Raw genomic sequence first — 21,744 nt, forward strand, 5'->3', positions numbered from 1 at the left:
CATTTTGTGTCATGTAATTGATAATTATTACGTATTAGTTTATCCACTCAAAATGTTTATTTATATTCAATATGAAAAGTACAATTTCAATGAGTTATTCAAATAGAGTTATTTATTATATCCACCGACAAAACACAAAATACACTGATATGAGTTTTTAATAATTTAAGTAAGTTACTGTTTTATGGGGATTTTTTGTTTTTCATTATTCTATTTTTTAAAAAAATATTTTATTATATGTTATTTGTGTTATTTGCAATAAACAACGACTACTTTTTTCATGGTTTTAAAGGTAAAACCATTAAGGCATTATTTTACATTATTATAAAATATATATTATAAATCATTTGTATGATCAAAGAGTGTTAGACTTATTAAATGTATACCATAAAAATAAAAAGTGTGTTTTTTATAAATGTTACATCAAACCAGAACTTAAAATTTAGTATATATAAAATTAAATATTGTTTTATTTTTTATAATTTTTAGTTCATTTATTTTTAAACAAATAAGTAATAATTAATTATTAAATTAATTTCGATAAACGACAGTGTTTGATGGGAAACACCGATCACCAAGTGATATCATACTCAGTGGTATTGTCACACTACTTAGATTACCACATCCAATGAAACAATAATTTCCTATTGATGTAACACTAGATGGTATTATCACGCTACTTAGATTATCGCACCAACTGAAACAATATTCTTCAATTAATGACACGCCTGAAGGTATTGTCACACTGTTAAGACTACTACATTCACTGAAACAATTATAATTAATTGATGTGACACTCGAAGGAATTGTGACACTGCTAAGATTAATACATCCACTAAAACAACTATCACCAATATAAGTCACACTTGATGGTATTATCATGCTGCTTAAACTGCTACATTGACGGAAACACTGATCACCAAGTGATTTCACACTAAGTGGTATCGTAATACTGCTTAGATTAATACAATTACCAAAACTAAATTCATTCATATATATCACACCTAATGGTATTGTAACACTCGTTAGACTACTACATCCATAGAAACATTCTTCACCAATTGATATTACACTTGATGGAATGTTATTACCATATTTCTCTCTATTATTTTGAGTGTAAGTTACATTTTTAAACTCGATGTTTCGACTATTGTTTTTGTCAACAGTTTCGAAATCAACATCAAACCAAACAATAATTCGATATAACTCTCTCTTCAAAACACCTTTATTTTCACTATCTTCATTTTCTTCTGTGTTGATCATAAATCCGTTGCCAAAATTCTCGTCCGTTACATCCCACAAGTGAAGTGTCTCGATGTTTGGAAAGTTTCTAAATGTTTTGGAATTCAACGGAATTGGGTTGAAGTGAAACTTCTCCATGTTACCATTAAACTTCTTGCACACCAACTCTAAGTTAATAAAGTCTCTGATAGTCTTGAAATTCTTCGAGACTATCATAATGTGATAACCAGAAAGTTGAGACATTTTGATATTCTTAGTTATTCGTCGTTTAATTATTAATAAATACTTTTAATTGATTTTATTGGTAATTTTATAAATCATTTATCAATGAATGTTATTTAATAATACTATAAGAATGTTATATTTAAATAAAAAATAATAATTAAAATACAAATAACATATTTTGAAAACAAATGATAGAGAATTAATCATTTCTTTGATAGTTGTTTTGTTGTTATTTTCAAACAGGGCTGCAAACCTCAATTAAATAACCGTTTTTGAAAAAGAAAAAATGGCATTTTATCTTTTTGGATAAAATAAAAAATCCTATTCACAAAAGAATTTTTTTGCTCAATTTAAAGAAAATAATCACAATCAAAAACCCAACAAGATATAAATATCAATTTCGATCATATTTATTTAAATAAAAACAAATATAATATAATGTAAAATAACATTATTTAAGAATAGGGTGCGCAACCGTTGACAAAATATTTGCTGTTTGCCCGTTTTTTAACACAAAATTATACTTTGCTATAATCGTTTTATTTTTACAACTAATCGTGATCTTCAAAATATCGAAATCTGAAATATCATTTAAAAGATCTGCCATAACAACCAAAAAATCAAAGCTAAAAAACGAACCAAAAAATAATATTATTTTTGTTATTATGCATTTTAGTTTTATAATTTACATTTTTACTTTAAAACTTTAATGCCAAAATTATTAAGCATTTTAATTAAAAATCCAATATTTGCGCTTTTTTACCACCACGAATAAATGATATTATTTCAATGTTTTCAACAATTTCATATAATTGTTATATTGACTTTATATTATGACAACAACAATACTTTTCATTATTGTTGACATTTAAAAACAAAGAAAACAAGCCAAAATATAAGTAAAATAAGTATTTGGTATAACAGTACTCGTTAAACTACAACAACATTATAAATCTAGTTAAAAAGACAATTAAATGATATTGTTTCTTTCTTTTGTTTTATATTTTATATGCAAATATTTAGTTTGATCATTCACATGATATTATAAGTTGTTTGACAACTTTTTTGCGTTTTTCATGATTATTATTATTTTTTCAATAAATTTTCCGATTAAATTAATAAATATTTTATTGTTGAAGTGATAACCACCAAAACATGTGTCATATTTAAATTTTATCTACATTATGATACAATATTATCGATAGCAAATAAACAACACCAAATTTCTTTCCTTAATAATAATTATCAAATTTTCTATATTATTTTGTTTTTTGTTTATTTTTTTGCTCATTGATAATTATATACACATTAATAACTTCAACAAAAAGACAATAGTCTCTTGTGGTTGTAAGTTGTTGGAACATACAGAGATTGTTATAACAATCTTTTTATAGACATTTCAACAATTAATCATCTTTGTTTTTATTATTTATTTTTATTACCACATACAAATTGATCTCTTTAAACGAAAACTTCTTGTTTTAACTGTTGTATTTAGTTGAATCAATAAAATGTCAAAGTCGTCTTTAATTACAATAAATTAAAAATGACTCATATCATTTTATTAAAAAATCAATTGTTAATTCATTTTTTTGTGTATACCATGTTTATCAATACACTATTCATATAGCATTTTAAACGGTGTCTTAATGTTTTTAGGTCCAATTGTAATTTCATTATTATGTTGCTTGTGTTATATTTAAAGAATTTTACAATAAAGTTGGAAATAAAAACAACAATGTGTTGTTTATACCAAATTAAAAAATTTGCTGTCAATTTTTTATCTAATAAATTATATAACTTTTTTTGTTATCTTATTTTTTCAATTGTTCTAAATTGTCTTTTATAAAATACAAAATATCAAAAATGTTGTTTTTAATTATTATTTGTTTTTTTATCAACTTTTGAAACAAATAAAAAGTTTATTTACTTTTTATAGAATACTGTTCACACGTTTCAATATTAAGACAGATTTTACAAAGTGTGCTCATTTTTATCAATAAAAAAATAAATTGACATATTTCACTATTTTTTACAATGAAAAAAAAGATTTCATAAAAATGAAAAATTACTCTCACGGTTGCGCACACTATTTAAGAAGACAATTATTTTTATATAGATTTTGTTTCTAATTAAAACACGTTTAAAATCCTTTGAAACAGAATGTCCAAAAAATTAAGATAAGTCCCAAGTTAAGTGTTTTGACTAATACTCCTGTTTTTATAGATATTTTAAATTGTAATATAAAAAACAAAATGATAATTTGGGAAAAATCATTTTTTTGGACACTCTGTTTGAAATGAGATATAGTCGCATCAAATTAATTAAAGGATTTTCTTTGTAAAAAGTTTTTTTCTATAATAATAGCCAAAGACACAATGATTTAAAGTACATATATATAAAAGATATAAAAACAATTTAACAATAAAAAGTGATATAAATAATTAAAATATGTTTAAAAAACCTCTTCTATTTGTGATATTATTTAAAAATATAGTTAATTTAACCTAAAGATATAACATAAAAAATATCAAATACATTTATTACCTATCATGGTTAGACATGTGATTTTTTATTTTAATTAATAATCATATTTTTATTAAAAATAACAACTTCCTTAAATCTTTTGTCTAACCACGTACCTATAAAAATAGTCACTATTTAACAATTTAAAAAGTATAAAAAATGTTTTAGTATATTAACAAGAATTATAAAGAATAATTGAATCAAACCAACTTCAAAAAATTTGATAACCAATTTGTTACGAAAAAAATACCAATAACTAACTTTTAAAAAACAACCAAAACACATCTAATAATTAAAAGAATGACCTATTCAAATTCATGTATAATAATATTCTCACTGATATCATTGATATTCTTCATTATTTTAACATTTGACACCACTTCACATTTATCAAAAAACAAGATTAATAAGAAATACAACGTTTCTAAAGATGTTCCACATTACTTTTCTAATGGGAAAATAAATGTTGAAAATTTCAATTATTCAGGCATATGTCATGAAGTGTTCAAATACAAACCACACAACAAAAAAGATCTTTGGCTGTCTGCTGTTGGTTTTAAAGACATCAATTACTGGAGAAAAATAAGAGCCGACACAATACTCTCAATGGGACTCGCCAAATCATCAATACCACATGCCGACAAAGTCGTATTGTTACTTGAAGGTCTTGAAATTCCAGAGTTTTTCAAGATTTCTGATGCCAATGGATTTAAAGTTGTTAAAATGAAAATCACAACAAACGTGACAGGACAAGACGCGACAAGGCGGTTTATTGCATTTGAAGAATTTATGAGAGAAAATCGTCACAAATATGAGAGGGTGTTAGTCAGTGACCAACGAGATGTTTTTATATTTGCGGACTTCTTCTCCACTTTTAGTGAAGAACAAATCAACTTTGTTGCTGAGTGTAATTACGATCAAATAAATTGTATTGATTTCACAGAACGAGGAAATTTCAATGTGATGAATTACACATATGGAAAACGTGTTTCTGAAGAGTTCCGAAGCAACAAGTCGTTATTGGTCAACGTTGGCACTGTCTTTGGTGGGTCTGAAAAGGTGTACCAATATTTGAAGTTGTACAAAGACAACATTGATACAACTAAGTGGAAGAAATGGTTCTACGATCAGATTCTGCACAACCACATCTACTATTCTTATTACTACAATAGACCAGAAACTAACAGCACTCTTGAAAGGTGCACACAAAGATTCTGTTTTAGAGAAAGAGGAACAGCTACTTATGATGTGTCTAAAAAGAAGCTGTTTACAAGTGTGACGGGATGCTCACCTGTGTTGAGGCACAAATATCTGGCAAAAGGGTTTTCCATTGACAATGATGGGTATTCAACAAAAATAAAGGATGTTAAATGAATATTTAATTTATTTTAATTATAAATGTAATATAAACAATGTTTACACCAATTTATAAAATAACATTGAAAAAAATATTTTTTAAAAATCAAGATATTTTCAATAATTTTACGTTTTTGTGAATTACATTACAATACACAAAAACAAAAAGTTATTGTATCCCAATATAACATTTCAACATAAAACTTAATGTTTTAAGTGTTAACAAAAATGTTTATTTTAATATTAATTTTTAATTTACTTTTAAAAAATATAACACACAAATTTTTAATTGTTTTTAATAAATTATAAGAAGTTGAACAAAAAAAGTAAAGAAAACTTCAATTATTGGGCTTTTTTTACTCGTTGAAGTTGGTATTGGCTGCTTCGTTATCTGCTGCCTTAAACTGGGCATTTTCATTTGCAACGTTCACTACGTTTTTCATAGCGGAGCTAACCAATTGATAAGTCTTGAAAAGACCAATAGAGACGGCGATGAGAGCAACCACAAGTGCGACAACGACAGCAGCGACGGTAGTTGCAGCTGCAATGGCACCAGAGTTGTTGATTTCACCAGCAAGAATGCAGAGTACCTTTTCGTTCAGTTGTTGTGTCAAGTCGGACTGGTTCATCACCATACAGTTACCACATGCATCGAGTTGGTAATGTTCGGTTTCAGTATCTGCAAACATGACAAGTGAAGCTCCTCCATCAATATACGAACATTGGCAGTAGAAGCATCTGGCCTGGTTTGATGTCAGTGTTGGGAACTCTTCTGATACAATGCATTGTTTGTCTCTATATTCGACCTCTCCTGTTAATGGATTGCATTTTGCGTCTTCACACAAATTTCTTGGGATTGGTTCTGAGTTGTCATAAGTTTTGTTCCAGTAATGTTTACACTTTACTGTTCCTGCTTCCAAGCTTTCTTTATATGTTGGTGATCCACCTTCACAAGTCTCAACACATTCGTATCTGTAGCACAAATTATTCAATTTTACATTTGATTGTTCTCTGAAGTATTCAGTGTCCTCCAATGGATCATTTTTGTTAAATTCAATAAATTTGCAGTAAAACCCATTATTAGCATCACATGTAAAGGTTGGTCGTCTGCAACCATAGTCAACATTTTCCGCAGTTTGTGCACATACATTGTCGTCTGCAAATGAAGGACATCTGTTTTGATTTACACAGACGGTCGAGTCGCATGGCATCGAACGCATGACAATGTCAGTCTTATCATATATCTTTTGTCTTGTCTCTTCTAATAACTTTGTCGCATTATCACAAAGATTGTAAACGAATTTGCAGTTACCGTTCTCGAGTGCTTCAACAGAACAATTTTTTGGTTTGCATTTGAAATCGGGGTCGACTACACACTCATTTTCTAAACAAAGATATTGAACTCCATTTTGTTCCTTTGGACATTCATTCACAACTTGAAATTCTTTTTCTTCAACTTCACCACCACTTGGTTTGATAACACATTGTTTGCAATCACTTTTAGAAAATGTCCATTCACAGTACGCCTCCTTATCGGCTTCTGCCATAAATTCTTCTGATTGTGGATACCCGTAACCAAAGTTGAACGGATCAAATTTATCAGAGTAATGATACTTGTAATTGATTAAATCCATACAGTCACCAAACTTCTTAAAGATTTCACCAAAGAGATCTTCTTCTTGGCAATTGAGAGGGTAGCGCGGGAAACACTGGTTGTTTTTACAATCTTTGGGAATGCTGTATTTAATACTAACGCCACTCTCAGAAGTCCAAGTTGGCGTGACTGTTTTGTCAATACAGTTTGATTGATACTTGTTGTCAGTGCAGACAGCGCATTGTGGAATCGCTTTGACTGTGTAAGAGCATTTGGCAGTTATGTTGTCGTAAGTGTATGTATAAGCAGAGTCGTCCTGTCCACATTCAAGTGAGATACACTCTTTGCAGAATTTTTGTGGTTCAACAATCACAGAATCTATTTCATTTGGAAATATACACTTTCCATTAACACAAGAACCCGCAAATGATCCACAAGAACTTTTTGAGGAAGAACATGACTCGGTGTATTGCACTTTGTTGTTAACAAGTTTACATACACCACAATTAACAAAGAGCTCACTGTCAGTCTTAAGCTGTGTCAAAACACAAGCATTGTCCTTGCATGTATAACCCCACATATTTTTACATTTTTCTTTTGAATCGTCATTTGCATAAGCAACTTCTTGTTTACATTCAATTGGTACATACTCTACCTTTCCAGTTTTCTCATTGCATGTTGCTTTCATGCAATCTTTGTTTATCAAATCCTCCTTACATGTTGATGTAATACAGTGAGGATTGTCGGTTGTGTAGTCGCAGATTTGTGTTCCATCTTGGCAGTAATTTCCATTGGGGTTCTGGTCACATTCACATAAATTATTTGTATCTGCGTTGCATCTGCACTTTGACTCGGTGACAGACCCACCGCATTGGGAATATTTGTCGCAAGTTAATCTATTCTCACATTGACCCGTTTTTTCGTTGCACCTTGCCTCATAGCAATCCATTTCGACATACGGTATTGTTTTCACACAGACCTTCTTTTCGAGTGTGCAAGATAAGTCGGCACTGCACTTGTACTGCTGGCATTTTGACGTCTTTATTGGGCATTTTTCTTTTCCTTTTTGATCCTTAACACAGTAACCAGATTTGGTATCACACTTGTAAGTGTAACAATAACCGTCTGCTGCTGGTTGGTCATCAAGTTGGCAGTTATCTTTTAGGGCACATTTCGAAGTGACTTTGTTGTCTGGGCATGTTGCAGTCATACACGAAACTGGTGGTCGACATGATTCGTTATACCTTGAGTAAACACATCCTTCAAGGTCCTTGCATACACGGTCTCCTACACAATCAGCGGGACAGGAAGTCTTGGCTTTTGGTTTAGCTGGTGGCCAAGGCATGCATGTAGCTGTTTTTGTATCACAGTATGTATAGAAACAGGTGTTTTCACAACACATTGGACACGTGCATCTATTCTTTGCATCACAAAAACCATTACACTTGTTTTTATCACATCTTTGGGTCAAATTAGCTCTGATACCATCAAATGCTTCATTGATCATCTGTGGTATTTTTGAAGGTTCTGTAGTTTCATGGAAATGGTCTCCAAGCGACAAAAGTGTTGTCAATTTAGCTGTCATCGCAGGACCTTGTCTGTTTAGTGATACAACATGAACTGTCAATCCTGCATCATCAAAACTAGTTTTTGCGTTGAAAGCAGTGTTGATCCCTTCATCAGTTAACACAAAGATGGTCCCTCTCTGTATTGTACCAGATTTTACCTTTGGTGCCAAGTCTCTTTGTGCAGCAACAATGAGAGTGTCAACCTTACCCTTTGCTGGTTCAAAAGAAGACAAAAAAAGTCCGTTGATTTGTGCAAGTGGTTTTTTGATTGAAGCGTAAGCTTCTCCTTTTAAATAGTAAATGGTTACATCGTTGGTGACTGAAGAGAGTTGGATGTGATTATTAAATGCGTCTTGAGCCGACTTCAACACGCCTTTGTCTGAAATTCCCCAGACTATAACCATCTCTGATACTACATTATTTGGTGTAAAAGACTTCTTACACTTTGAAGTGGTGTTTGTCTGATAGTCTTCAATAAACTTTGAATCATATCCATTGAAACTTCTAAACGTGATCGACTTTCCTCCAATAAAATCAAATCTACAAATAGTGTAATCATTGTTCAGCACAGAATTTCTTTTCTTACTTAATATGATGTTGACAAGTGGGCTTTTAGCAGCATATTGATAACAATTCTGTCCATTTACATTTACTGGTATCATCTTATCATCAGAAGTGGGCACTCTGTCCCAATCAATTTCGAATTTTTGAATTGCATATCCATAGTCCTTTTGGCAAAAGTCTTGATCTGGATATTTGTCCAAGTCCGGATTTCTAGACAAGTCAATGTTGTTATCTTCGTTCATAGTATTTGTTACCCATATATTGTTTTCTTTTTGTGTCCAAACAAAGTGTCTCCATGGCTGCATCGCAAGGTAATAGAAGATGTCTACTCCATTATCAAAAGAATGTTGCCACATACCAGCATTCTTTCCTCTTCCAATTCTACCAATATCATAAATGTCGACATCGCCACTGAAATCGTTAAGAAGGTCAGCATTTGTTAAAAACAATAATAATGTTGAGAGAATAATAAACATGAATGATTAAATCGTTATAAAATTACTTTATATTCCTTACTGAAAAATATAGGGGTTTTCTAAAACTATTTTAACAAGTAAATCGATTATTCTTTTTTATTGTTATTGTTATTTGTTACGATTTAAGGTCCATTTGTACAAACAATAGTTTTGTGGTTTGAAAATACAGTATTTTTGGTTCCCCAAACAAAAGGGCGTTTCAAAGTGGTTTATTAAGTTTAAATTGACAACATTGAAACAAAAAATGATTAAAACTGTTATATTGAATAAACATGGTAAAACTTAATCATTTCTTGAGTTTATAACAATTAAGCTGAGTTTTTCAAACCAACATCAAGTTATGTTTATAGTATAATTTTTACTAAATATTTTATAAAAAAAATATTAACTAAATATACATACCAAAAAATATATATTTTATTAAAGAAAGTTATTTACATATTTTATTTTTTTATGTTTATTAAATAACAATTAAGTTTGTTTTCTTTTTTAAAACATAACATGGTTAATTTTTTATTATTTTATAATTAATTGAATTATTTTATTAGAATATTTCTAAAATGTCTAGAAGTGAATTTTATTAAATTTTTTCTAAAAAGAAAATCATTGAGTATAATTGTAATTATCTTTAAAATTTTTGAGGAGAAAGAAAACTATTTGGTCAGATAATTTATTATTATTTAAAAGTTATTAGAATACGAACAGTAATCAATTACATTATTTACCATTATCATAAATTAGAAAACCAAATGTTTTGTGTAAAATATGCCATATTGTAAACCAATTTGTTTTATTTTTTGATTATATTGTTTTCTACTCATTAAGAACATGTTATTAATTTGGTTTTTAATCATAAGAAAAACAACTAAAAATATTTAAAAGCTATATGTGTATTACTAAACTGTTTAGTACTTTAATAATACAAAACAATTTTTTATAACTATTTTTGTTGATTGAATGGAAATATTGGTTTCAGATAAAATTTAATTATTTTCAACAAAGTCTGCCAACCAATCTTGTTATAAAAAAAATTAAAACAATAAAATGGTAAATTACATTATTATTTTTATAAAACGCAAATGAAATGACAAAACACAATTATTTGTACCATATAAATTGTAAAATAAAATGAAACAACAATTATATTAAAACAAAGATGTTTATTTTTTCGTTGCAATAAAATAATCAATAATTTTAAAACAAAAAAACTTTTCAATGTTTTATTGATACTTGTTTTTGGCCACTATATTATATTTATTTAAAAATCATCAAAATTTAAAAGATGCAATTTCAATGAGGCAAGAATAAAGTTGTAAATCAGTTTCCAAGTTTTTTAAAGTACTCACCCAAAACATATTTTAATATTATAACCATTAATACAGTTATTAAGCAAATTGTTTCTTATTTTTGATGTGATAAAATTAATTTCCAAACCATAAAAAAAGTCGTTTTAAATAGCCGAATCACTTTAGTAAATTGTCATTTTCACAAAAGTTAAGTTACGAAGAAAAACATGTCATTTTGATGATTGGAGTTGTGTTCTATTCTGTTTTTAATAACCAAAAGAGATAAGGAGTTTGAATGAAAATATAAACTTTTCAAAATAATTTTGCTTTGTAAAATTGTAAAAAAAAAGTTGTTCCAATTTATTAAAAAATGAAACTGAAATATTCAAATGTTTTTAACCTTATTTGCAATACTTTTGGTAAACGCAGATCCCTTTTTAAAGGTAGGAGATAAGGAACCCAGAGAGACTCACCAAAATTGTAAAAAATTTACAAGAATACTTGATAAAGATGGAAATCCCACTAACACAATCAATTGTATTGAGTGTGAGAATAGTTATTTCAAACTTGAAGATGGAAAATGTGTTTATGATTCAACAAATTGTAATGTTACTGATCCCTATGTGTATTTGAGTAGCAATGAATGCAAATTTTGTGATTATGGGTGCAACAGTTGTGATAAATCAGGTACTTGTACTTGTTCTTTTAACAGTGATGTTGACACATGCAAGCAATGTGTGAGTACCTTTGATTCGGGAAGTGGAACAAAAACAAAGAAATGCAAGTATTGTGGACAAGGACTTGCAACAAATGTAAATATGGATGCATGCGAAGCTGCTCCAAATGGAAATGAAGTTTTTGATAAAACAAATTGTGCTCTTTCTGGAATAAAAGAAGGCAAACAAGTTTGTTTGAAATGCTTTGGTAACAAGACAATAGATAGTGATAAACTCCATTGTCAATACGAACTAAAGGTGATTGAAGGATGTATTAGACAGAATGGCGACAACTGTTTGAAGTGTGATGTTGGGTATTATCTATCATCTAAAACATGTGTTAAAAAAGACGAAAACTGTAATATACTCAAAGAAACGTCTAATGATGTAATTTGCACTTCTTGTAGAGAAGGTTATTATTTTAATGATAAAGGAAAATGTACAATGTGTGAAGTGAGCGGAGAAGAAAATAAACAATACGATAGTTTGTGCGAATTGTACGATGCCAATAAATGTATCCAATGTAGCATGCGATGTAAAGTAGTGGGAAGTAAATGTGTTTCTAATCACTGTGTTGAATTTAAATCTGATGGAAAATGTGGGATTTGCGAAGATGGATATTTTGCACTTAATGGCGAATGTAATCTATTTGCAAATGGTGGGTTAGAGATGTCTTCTGGAAGCCCAACTTGCAAGGCTGGATATTATCTTGATTATAATATAGAAACAAAAGTTTATTCGTGCAAAAAATGCAAAGGACATTTTATGGATTGTTTAACTGAGGACACACCAATGCCTGGAAGTTCTTTGTATGATAACTGGAAGTCTACCAAAGCAGAACCATGTGAAGATGAAAATTGCGCCCAATGTGCTGATGATGGTGTAACTTGTTACAAATGCGCTTTTAACAATGGAAGCCCAAGTGGTGTTTTATTAAACGGAAAATGCATTTTAACTCCAACCGACAATATTTTAGAAATTGTTGGTACTTATGACACAACTTATAAATTCTGTAAGTACAAAGGAGTCAATTCTTTCTTTGAAGAGTTGGTACCTGCATATAATGAAACTACCAACCCTGGAAGTAAATGCAATCCGATACTGAGAAGAAGTTACATGTACAAAACACAAACCACTGGTAAAACTGAAATAGAGTGCGCGAAAAGCAATAGAGACGTGACCAAAAATTGTATGTGTAAAAATGGATATTATCAAACAAATGCCTCAACGTTTACAGATTGTACAAAAATGTCTAACCTTGAAGGATGTATTGAAAGTGCAAATGGTAAACATTGCACACTCTGTGCAACTGGAGCAAAATACACATCAGAAGGAAAATGTGTCTGTCCAAAGGGAACTTATTTGAAAGATGACAAATGTGAAAGGTGCCCAGAGAAATGCGCAACTTGTGTCTTGGAAACTGGTAAAACTGAAGTGACTTGTAAGACATGTCAACCAGAACCTTATGAAGGACAAGGAAGAGATCCAGCAAATAAATGTGAATGTAAAACAAACTTTGTAACTGAAGCTAATAAGATAGATGTCTGTGTCGAGAAAATTGAAGGATGTTCAACAGAAAATAAATACATTGTTCAAAACAAACAAATCAATTGTTTGGAATGTGATAAAGAACATATGGCAATTGGATACGGACTAACACAGTGTTCGCAATGTGTTGATGGATATTATTTGGACGAAGCAAAAGATTGTAAAGTGTGCGACCATGGAATTGGGTGTTTAACATGTGATAAAACTGCTTGCACTCAATGTAAAGATGGCAATGCTATTTTAGGACCCACTTCAAACCCAACGAAATATTGTACTACCTGCAAAGAAGGGTACACATTTAATTCAACTGATGGAACATGTGCAAGATGTCCAAGTGTTTGCAATGGTTGTGAAATTAAAGATGAAAAAATAGAATGTCTGGGTTGTAAGAATGGCAAACAGATACCAAACTGTGAATGTGAAAATGGTGTCTACCTTGATCCAAATACCAATACATGTGTTGCTTGCCCCAATGATCGAAAGGTTTGCAAAGGCAATTGTGACTATGGAAACGGCATTTACGTCCATTGTACCGAGTGTGTTGATGTCTTGAGAGAACCAACAACAAATTGTACCACATGCAAAGACACTAACAGGTTTTTAGACTCCAATGGCAATTGTGAACAATGCGCTGAAAATTGCAATGTTTGTACTGATAAAGAGCATTGCACTGTTTGTGATCCAGCGACTTTTAGAACTGGTTTTACATGTGAAAAGTGTGTCAAAGGGTATTACTTGGACACTGATAAATGTAAACAATGTGACAGTAAATGTGAGAATTGTACAAGTGCAACGGACTGTGAAAAATGCATTGATGTAAACCGCAAGCCGGTTCCAGGGAAGATGTGCGAAGGATGTAATGATGGGTATTATCTAAGTGGAGAAAGCTGTTTGACGTGTTCGAAGAATTGCAAAGTATGTGAAGACCAAACGAAGTGCGTTAAATGTGCTGTTGAAAATTTCTTTAAGGAAACTCCTGTTGATGGAACATGTGTGTGCATTGAAGGATATGTTTACGACACAAAAACTCAGACTTGCGATCCATGTAAAGACAAATTGAATGAATTCTGTTCTTCGTGTAGTACAGAAAAATGCTCTGTGTGTAATGCAGAGTATTTTGAACCTAAAGGAGGCGAATGTGTATGCAAAGAAGGTTATTACACGACATCATGGGGAGCTTGTGTGCCTTGTGACAGACATATCAGTGGATGCGTACTTTGTGATGGAAAAGACTCATGCAGTAAATGCAAAGATGGGTATACACTTAATAAAACTTCGGGAAAGTGTAATGGAGCAATTAAAATGGTAATTATTATGGTGACTATTGCTCTTGCACTTTTGTTCTAAAAACAAAGTTTTATTTTGATGTTATTTTTATCAGAAATTATTTTAAAAAACAATAACAAGGTTCTTTATTTTGAAAGTTCAATCTATAACAACACAACAATTATCGCAATATGATTCTTATGTGTTTTTACACTTTTAATTTATTAAGTAATAAGCAATTATAATAAATTATTTGTGGTTTTTTCTGTCAATGCCATTGCTTTAGTAGTGATACTATACCATCAAGTGTGACACTAATTTATTATCAGTGATATGTTTCTGATATACAAATTATAATTGTTTTATTTTATTTTATCAACCATGCTAATAATATCGTTTAGATATTTTAAAAAAGTGAATTATTCAATTAACATTTTAATAAATTATAGAATACAAAATTAATAAAATAATTATAAATGGTTCCTTTTGAAAAAAAAGTGTAGAAATTATTTTTAGATAATAAATTGTTGTTAAATTATCATTAGTTTTTCAATATTTTTGTTATAGTTTCACATTTAATTTTATATTTTATATTTGGAGCAGGGCTGCAAACCGGATTCAACTGGTGGCTAACCCGTCTTAATTTTTAAATATTTTCAGTCAGAATTTGTGTTTAGAACTATTATTTTTAATTCGTTGAATAAATTAATTAGGATTTGTCAGCCAGTAGTGATAAAAAAATGGCTAGCCGCAAAATCTTCCAAACTATACACATTCTAAAATGATGGTAAAAAAGAAAACCATTTAAATAATGAGGAATAGAAAGTATAGTTTCATGTAGTTTTGAAAAGCCATAACAATTTTTCATGTTTAGGGTGCGCAATCGCAAGAGTAAAAAATTCTAAAGTGGTAGAAAGACTCTTTTGTAATAATAACAAAGTTGATATTGCTCAAATTTTTTATATTTACTGAAAATGGTAAAAAAGAGACAAAATTCTTCTGTTTTCCGAAACGTGTACACAATTCACAATTAAAAAAACAGAAACTCCTTTTTCGAACCAAAAATGCAAAATATTTAAAAGATAAAAAAGAAATAACGGTTTTGTCAAATTTGAACAATTGAAAGTAAACTATAAAGAACTTGATTATTTAAATCAACACTTAACTTTTTTTTTCAAAAAAACTAAAACCTTTTAACAGATGGCAAAAAACAATTAGTGTCAACTAAAAAACTAATTAAAAATTAAATAAATTAAACGTTTATTTAATTAAAATTATATTAATCCCCAAAACAAAACTTGTATTTAAAAAATCAATAAAAACACATGCAAAAATTCAAAAAAAAGTTTCTTTTGTTTAGAAGTATTTTTAAAAAGATTGTAAGAAGTGTTCCGAACATCGCAATTTCAACGCGAGATGTTCAAATTGTAAGTAAAAAAGTAAAGTCCAAATTATATCATAAATACCTCAATTTTCAATGAACAACGTCCTCTGTGTGAACCCACTTTTATTCACTTCACCCCGAAAACATCGATGAAAATGACATAGACGATTTTGAAGTATTAAAAAATTACTCTCCAAAAAGTGTCGAGCTCAACACACTTTTGTTAAAATTTTTCATTACTGGAAATATTTTTTGGCGACAGGTAACAAATCCATTCTTGGTCGAGTTGATCAAGCTCCTTGACCCCAATGTGAAGCTGTGTGGAACCACCACATTTAGAACTTCATTGCTAAACAAAGTCTACAACGACAAACTGAAAAGTTTTATATCCGAAGCCAGAGAAAAAACCAACTTTAGTTTTTTTTTACAATTTATCGAATTATATTTCTTCCTTTTTTTAAGTTGAGACTTGCTAAAAATAATCTCAGCTTTAAAAAACAAGATAATACCTTTTATTTTCAAAGTTATTCCTTTTTCCCTTTTTTACAATTAAATTTTATATTTTTGTGGTAAAAGAATAAAGTTTTTTGGAGGTTTGTAAAAAAAGATGAAGAAATCGGTATTTTTTCTTTTTGGTGATGAAAATGATTTTGAAATTAAAAATGCAAATAATAATAAAAACTGGTTTTTTTCTTTTTGTTGATGATTTTTGATTTTTTGGTCGAAATGGCATATCTCAAAAAGGAACTACAAGTTCCATGGTATTTGCAGATTGCGATTATTGAAAAATAATGATTGTCTTATGCAAATAGATTTTTAATGTAAAAAACGGGCATTTTGGGCAATATTGGTTTGCGGTTGCGCACCCTATTCATGTTTTTTAATAGTTTTAAAACATAGTAAATTAAATTAATGGTAATAGTTTGTCGTTTATGTCAAACAAAAAATACTTAAGTAAATTATAGTAATAAATGATTATTTATTCAGAAAAGAAAAACACAAAAAACAAAAAGACAAAAAACAATATGTTATACCATTTTATTATTATGTTTATAAAAAAGTCAATTTTTGTAAAATTGTAATGTATCACAACCATCTTTATTTTGAATAATTTTTATAACATAAATATGAACATTTAATTGTTTGATGTGTTGTGTTTTCATCAACAGACATTACTTGTTTTTTTATGTAATCATAACAACTAAATTCTTGAAGTGTTTTAATTAGATATTCTACAAAATGATGTACTACTGATAAAAGCAAGTATATTGTTATCTGACATGTACTCAAAATACATGTTCAAATAGATTACCCAAATCTAACACTTTTTGAATTTAAATAAAAAAGAAAATGTTTATAATATTTAACACCGACAATTTGTTTTAGATAATAATTGATAATTCATAGTGTAACATAAAACACAACAATTCAACGACCATTTAAATATGTTTGGAAAAGGATTATACACACAACTAATTATAAATAATATGTATTATTTAAAATGACATAAATTGTTTGTGTGAGTCCAAACAAATTGTTTAATTTTGTACAAGTTGATTCAAAGTTGTTAACAACTTGTATTTAATTTTGAATAAAAAACTATTATCATGTTTTCATTGTCAAATGTGCTGTTTAGAACACAACGAAATTAACATAAAAATAAATATATTTATATTGTATTGTCCAACCTTGTAATGTCAATTTATATTTTTTAATTTTCATTCAATGAAACAACAAACTGTCATATAAATTAATTTGTGTCAAGATTTTTAATCACTTTATTTTATATTTTAGTTTTAATAATGCTAATATTTGAAATAAAAAATAAATAAAAACTTTTTTTTGTGTTTTATTTGATACACTGATTCGTGTTTAATAAATACAATAAAACAGTGATTACTTTAAGGTTTGAACATGTTAAATTATATATCGTGTTCTAACACAGCATGCAATGACAACGTTTTTATTTTACTTCAATCCAATGACATTTTCCTATTATTTATTTATGCCATTCAATCAAAATTTTTTCTCAAAAACTTATTTGTTTTTATTTTCAATAGTTTTTGGTTTTAATATTTAAATTTTTCTTATTTGTTTTTTCTGGTTATTATTTGTTTTTCAAAACACTTTTGGTCTTATTATTTGAAGGACGGAATAAAGTGCAGTTTTGAGCATATTATTCAAAAACATTCCCAAAACAGCATATTTTTTATTTTTTATGATTATTTTCCTTAAATTGAGCAAAATAATTCTTTTGTGAATAGGATTTTTTATTTTATCCAAAAAGATAAAATGCCATTATTTCTTTTTCAAAAAACGATTATTTAATTGAGGTTTGCAGCCCTTATTTGGAGAAATATAGGTGTTTTTTGATTACAATTATTATTTATTAGAGTTACTAATAAATGATAAATAATAAATAATTAGTAATTAGTTATAATGCAAGTTAAAAATATATGTTTTTTTTTGTTGGAAGTTTGATATTATGATATTTTAAATTTTTGAATAATTAAAATTCGTTAATATTTATCAAGTAAGAATGTAAAAAAATATTAAATAAAAATTATAATTGAACAAAAAAGTTTAAAAAACTAACACAATAAAAAATAAAAAAGACATGAAATACAGCATAACAGCTTCTCTGTGTTCATTAAACGATCTTTCGAAAATTTTTCAGCTTTGGGGGTTGATTTAATACGCCTCGTCAATCTAACAAAGACATCTCCACAAGAGATCAAGAAGCTTATTCCACACCCAATATTTCAAAAATGCGGTGTGGAATTGTACAAACAAGATGACGCCATCAACCTTAGATTCTAATTTAAGGCGTCTTTAAATCTGGGATAGTTGTTACATTGAGTGTTGCTTTATTTTCAACAAGTTTGATTTTCAAAACTTGTTTTCATTCGGGAAATATCACAATGACACTCTGAACGCCATAATAAATATACGCCTCCATTTAATTCTTTGCTGTCTCAATTAATTCTTCCTTTAATCGTAATTAAATCGCGTTTTCAAGTTTTTGTTATCGAGTGGGAGTGACACCAAAAGGAGTAATATTTTATTTCTAAATTGTATCTTGAATTTATACACCTGTTTGTTGGCAGCAACATAAAAATTGACTTCAGTCTCATTTCCACCTTCTCTTTCACAAATTCGCCAAACTTGTCTGTCATACAAGAGAAGAGCAACGTATTTTAATTCCCACAAAACTGCTTAACAACTTTTTGAACAGAGTCTTTGAAGACATCTTTCCCCAAACACACTGATGTTTTCCACTCAACTTCTTCCTCAAACACTTCATGCTGTCGTTATGTGCAAAGAATACTCCTGACATGTTGGTGGGAATAAGCGAAATTTGTTTCACTCTGGTTTAATTCCCTTTTGGTTGTTTTCTCAATGTCAGTGCGGCAAGTTTGGAAATTTTCTTGTTGATCTCCAAAAAGTAGTACTTTGGTTTGTTGTAATGTAACCCAAGATTTGACGCTTCTCCAACTTCTTGCATTATTCTGACTGCTGTGAGTCCATCAACCAGACATTGGGATATCTTGACAACCAACTGTTTGCTACATTCGGACTCGGGACTGGGGGATTCGGGGACACGGACACAGGGACACTGGAGCCTTTTGCCGACTTGAATCCAAGCCGGCACCTATTTGATAATATATTGTTTTGTTGGATTGATATTATATGTGGTAAAATAAAGTAGAAAAAAACAACCTTGCATTTCATTGTGATTGAATATGAAATTTGTGTTTAAATATTAAATTGTTTGTTATTTTCTTAATCTTTGTGTTTCTGAAAGATAAAAAAATATGATAATTTATTAATACAACGTTGAAATACAAACACATTAAATCGTTTATGCCTTTTTTGATTTTTTGAGGGTTTATAATGCATTGAATGCACAAATTATCTGTATTCTCTATTTAAAAACTAACTCCAAACAACCTTTCATTATAATTGTACTTTCATTTTTTTTCACAACTACAAACAATGTTATAATGTATAATTATTATATTTATATAATTTTTTTCAAACTGTAAAAATAACAGTCAAAATTTTGATTAAAAATATAAATAAAAGTGTTTAGTTGAAATAAAATATGATGTTGATTTTCAAATTATATTAATTAAAGTATGTTTAACTATTATTAATGTGTTTACTATTATATTTATCGATTTACAAAAGCCTTTTTTATATTAACATAATAATAACGATTTGGTGTTTTTTTATTTTTTATTAATATTTTAACTGGTATTTAAAAAAATAAGAAATATTGAAATATTCTAAAAAAACCTTATCATAAATATCATATATTTTTATATAAATATCTCAACTCACAAAAAAATGTTTGAATTAATTATTTAACCTTTTTAATTTGTTTTAAAGTTTTTGTTGTATATATAAATAGTATGACAAATAATAACTTTTTTGTTGATTAAAAATAACATTTAAAAAAACAACAGGAACAACAAAACAAATGTCGGTATTATATCTTTATTTATAGATTCGACAATCCGAGTTATTTTTACATCAAATTTAAGTTGATTGTGTTTATAATTGACAAACGTAAAATATATTTTATTGTTGAAATTATTTACACTCAAATATTAAAATTTTAGTGAATTGATTAATTGGCATAATAAAGTAATGACCATACTAGTGTACGATAAAAAATAAACAATTTGTATAAATTGAAAATCTTTTAAAATGATATTAATTTATATTATATTTTAATTAATATCATCGTTTTTTAAAATTCTAATTTACAACAAATCTGATTCTCAGCTTATTTAAAAAATACAAATGGACTCTCTCTAAGTTGACTTTAATCAATAAATACCTTTTATCAAAAGTTATTATTAATCATTATTAATCAATGTATTAACATAAACAATACAAATCAGTTTATAAACGATCAGAGTCCTAGTTTTCTTTTGTTAGGTGATTATGTTTACATTCAATTTAATATAATTAATAATTAGTTAATAGTTTTATTTTTTTATAAAAATTGTGTTTTTTAATGTGGAGAATGGAATATACAAGGACACAACACAAACACAGACTTTACTATTAAAATTCATTGTAGAATAGATTTTATTTGAGTAGTACAAGACTTTAAGGACTCTCAACTGTGTGATCTGTTGAAAGTATTGAGTGGTGAATAATGTGGATCGAAGAGGAGTTGAGACAAATGAAAGAAAGAGCATTAGACCTTAAAACTTTTGATTCCATTTTCTATCCTTTTCTGTCGACGAAGTCATGACTTGGATAAGAAGAAGTGACTGGAATGAATCTATGTGTATTTTGTTAAGCAAGAACACATGTTGGTAATGTTCGTTCAAATATTTGCTAATAAAGAGCCCCGGGTAATTCACTACTTAGCACTTTTCCTGAGGAGTTTTTGCTACAAACACCTGTTTCAGTCGTTTTGATTTTTCTGTTCTGTCTTATTCAACTTGAATGATTTAAAACCTCTCCTTAAAGAAATAAGAAGGCGGGAGAGAGAAGTTGAGATGGCGTTCTGAGTATTCTATAAAAGATGGGTGGCTGAGAAGCTTTCGGAGTCTCTTGTGTTATGTTTTGGACGGGTAAGACATGTGATTGGACTTGTTTTTATTTGTGGACTTAAAGAATTAGACTTTGTTTCTTGATATATAAAAAATGTGATTATATTATTTTACAATGTTTTCATCTTTTTGAAAGAAGATTCCTTTGTTTTGTGTTTGTCGAGTATTTTTTACTTGTTTTATTACCATTTTTGGTGATTTCTTTCTCATTCCCATAACAACAAGAACGACGTGGTGACTTTTATTTTGTGTTGATAAATAATAATAATTATTTTTTAATTATTATAAATAATAATATCTTGTTATTTATAAAAGCATTTGTGGTCTAAGGGCAGAATTCCACCCTTCCAAGGTGGAAATCCGGGTTCGAGTCCCGGCAAATGCATTTTTTTGTTTTTTTTTGTATTTTAGTTTTTAAAT

General features: G+C 28.7%; 4 protein-coding genes across 4 annotated transcripts; 2 read left to right on the forward strand and 2 right to left on the reverse strand.

Moving 5' to 3' along the window:
- Positions 1–531: 531 nt before the first annotated feature.
- EIN_108920 (hypothetical protein) lies at positions 532–1,485 on the reverse strand (the record flags this gene model as incomplete). The annotated part of the gene is made up of 1 exon (XM_004261423.1): positions 532–1,485. The coding sequence occupies one exon, from the start codon at positions 1,483–1,485 to the stop codon at positions 532–534; it is 954 nt and encodes a 317-aa protein (XP_004261471.1).
- A 2,808-nt stretch (positions 1,486–4,293) lies between these two features.
- Positions 4,294–5,367, forward strand: EIN_108930 (hypothetical protein; the record flags this gene model as incomplete). The annotated part of the gene is made up of 1 exon (XM_004261424.1): positions 4,294–5,367. One exon carries the CDS (start codon positions 4,294–4,296, stop codon positions 5,365–5,367), a length of 1,074 nt encoding a protein of 357 aa, XP_004261472.1.
- A 338-nt stretch (positions 5,368–5,705) lies between these two features.
- EIN_108940 (170 kDa surface lectin precursor, putative) lies at positions 5,706–9,551 on the reverse strand (the record flags this gene model as incomplete). The annotated part of the gene is made up of 1 exon (XM_004261425.1): positions 5,706–9,551. One exon carries the CDS (start codon positions 9,549–9,551, stop codon positions 5,706–5,708), a length of 3,846 nt encoding a protein of 1,281 aa, XP_004261473.1.
- Positions 9,552–11,226: 1,675 nt separating this feature from the next.
- Positions 11,227–14,448, forward strand: EIN_108950 (furin repeat-containing protein, putative; the record flags this gene model as incomplete). Its single annotated transcript, XM_004261426.1, has 1 exon — positions 11,227–14,448. One exon carries the CDS (start codon positions 11,227–11,229, stop codon positions 14,446–14,448), a length of 3,222 nt encoding a protein of 1,073 aa, XP_004261474.1.
- Positions 14,449–21,744: the final 7,296 nt, after the last annotated feature.

This window comes from Entamoeba invadens (genome assembly GCF_000330505.1).
Source record: "Entamoeba invadens IP1 unplaced genomic scaffold scaff_1105074726495, whole genome shotgun sequence".
In the NCBI taxonomy this organism is placed as follows: domain Eukaryota; phylum Evosea; order Mastigamoebida; family Endamoebidae; genus Entamoeba; species Entamoeba invadens.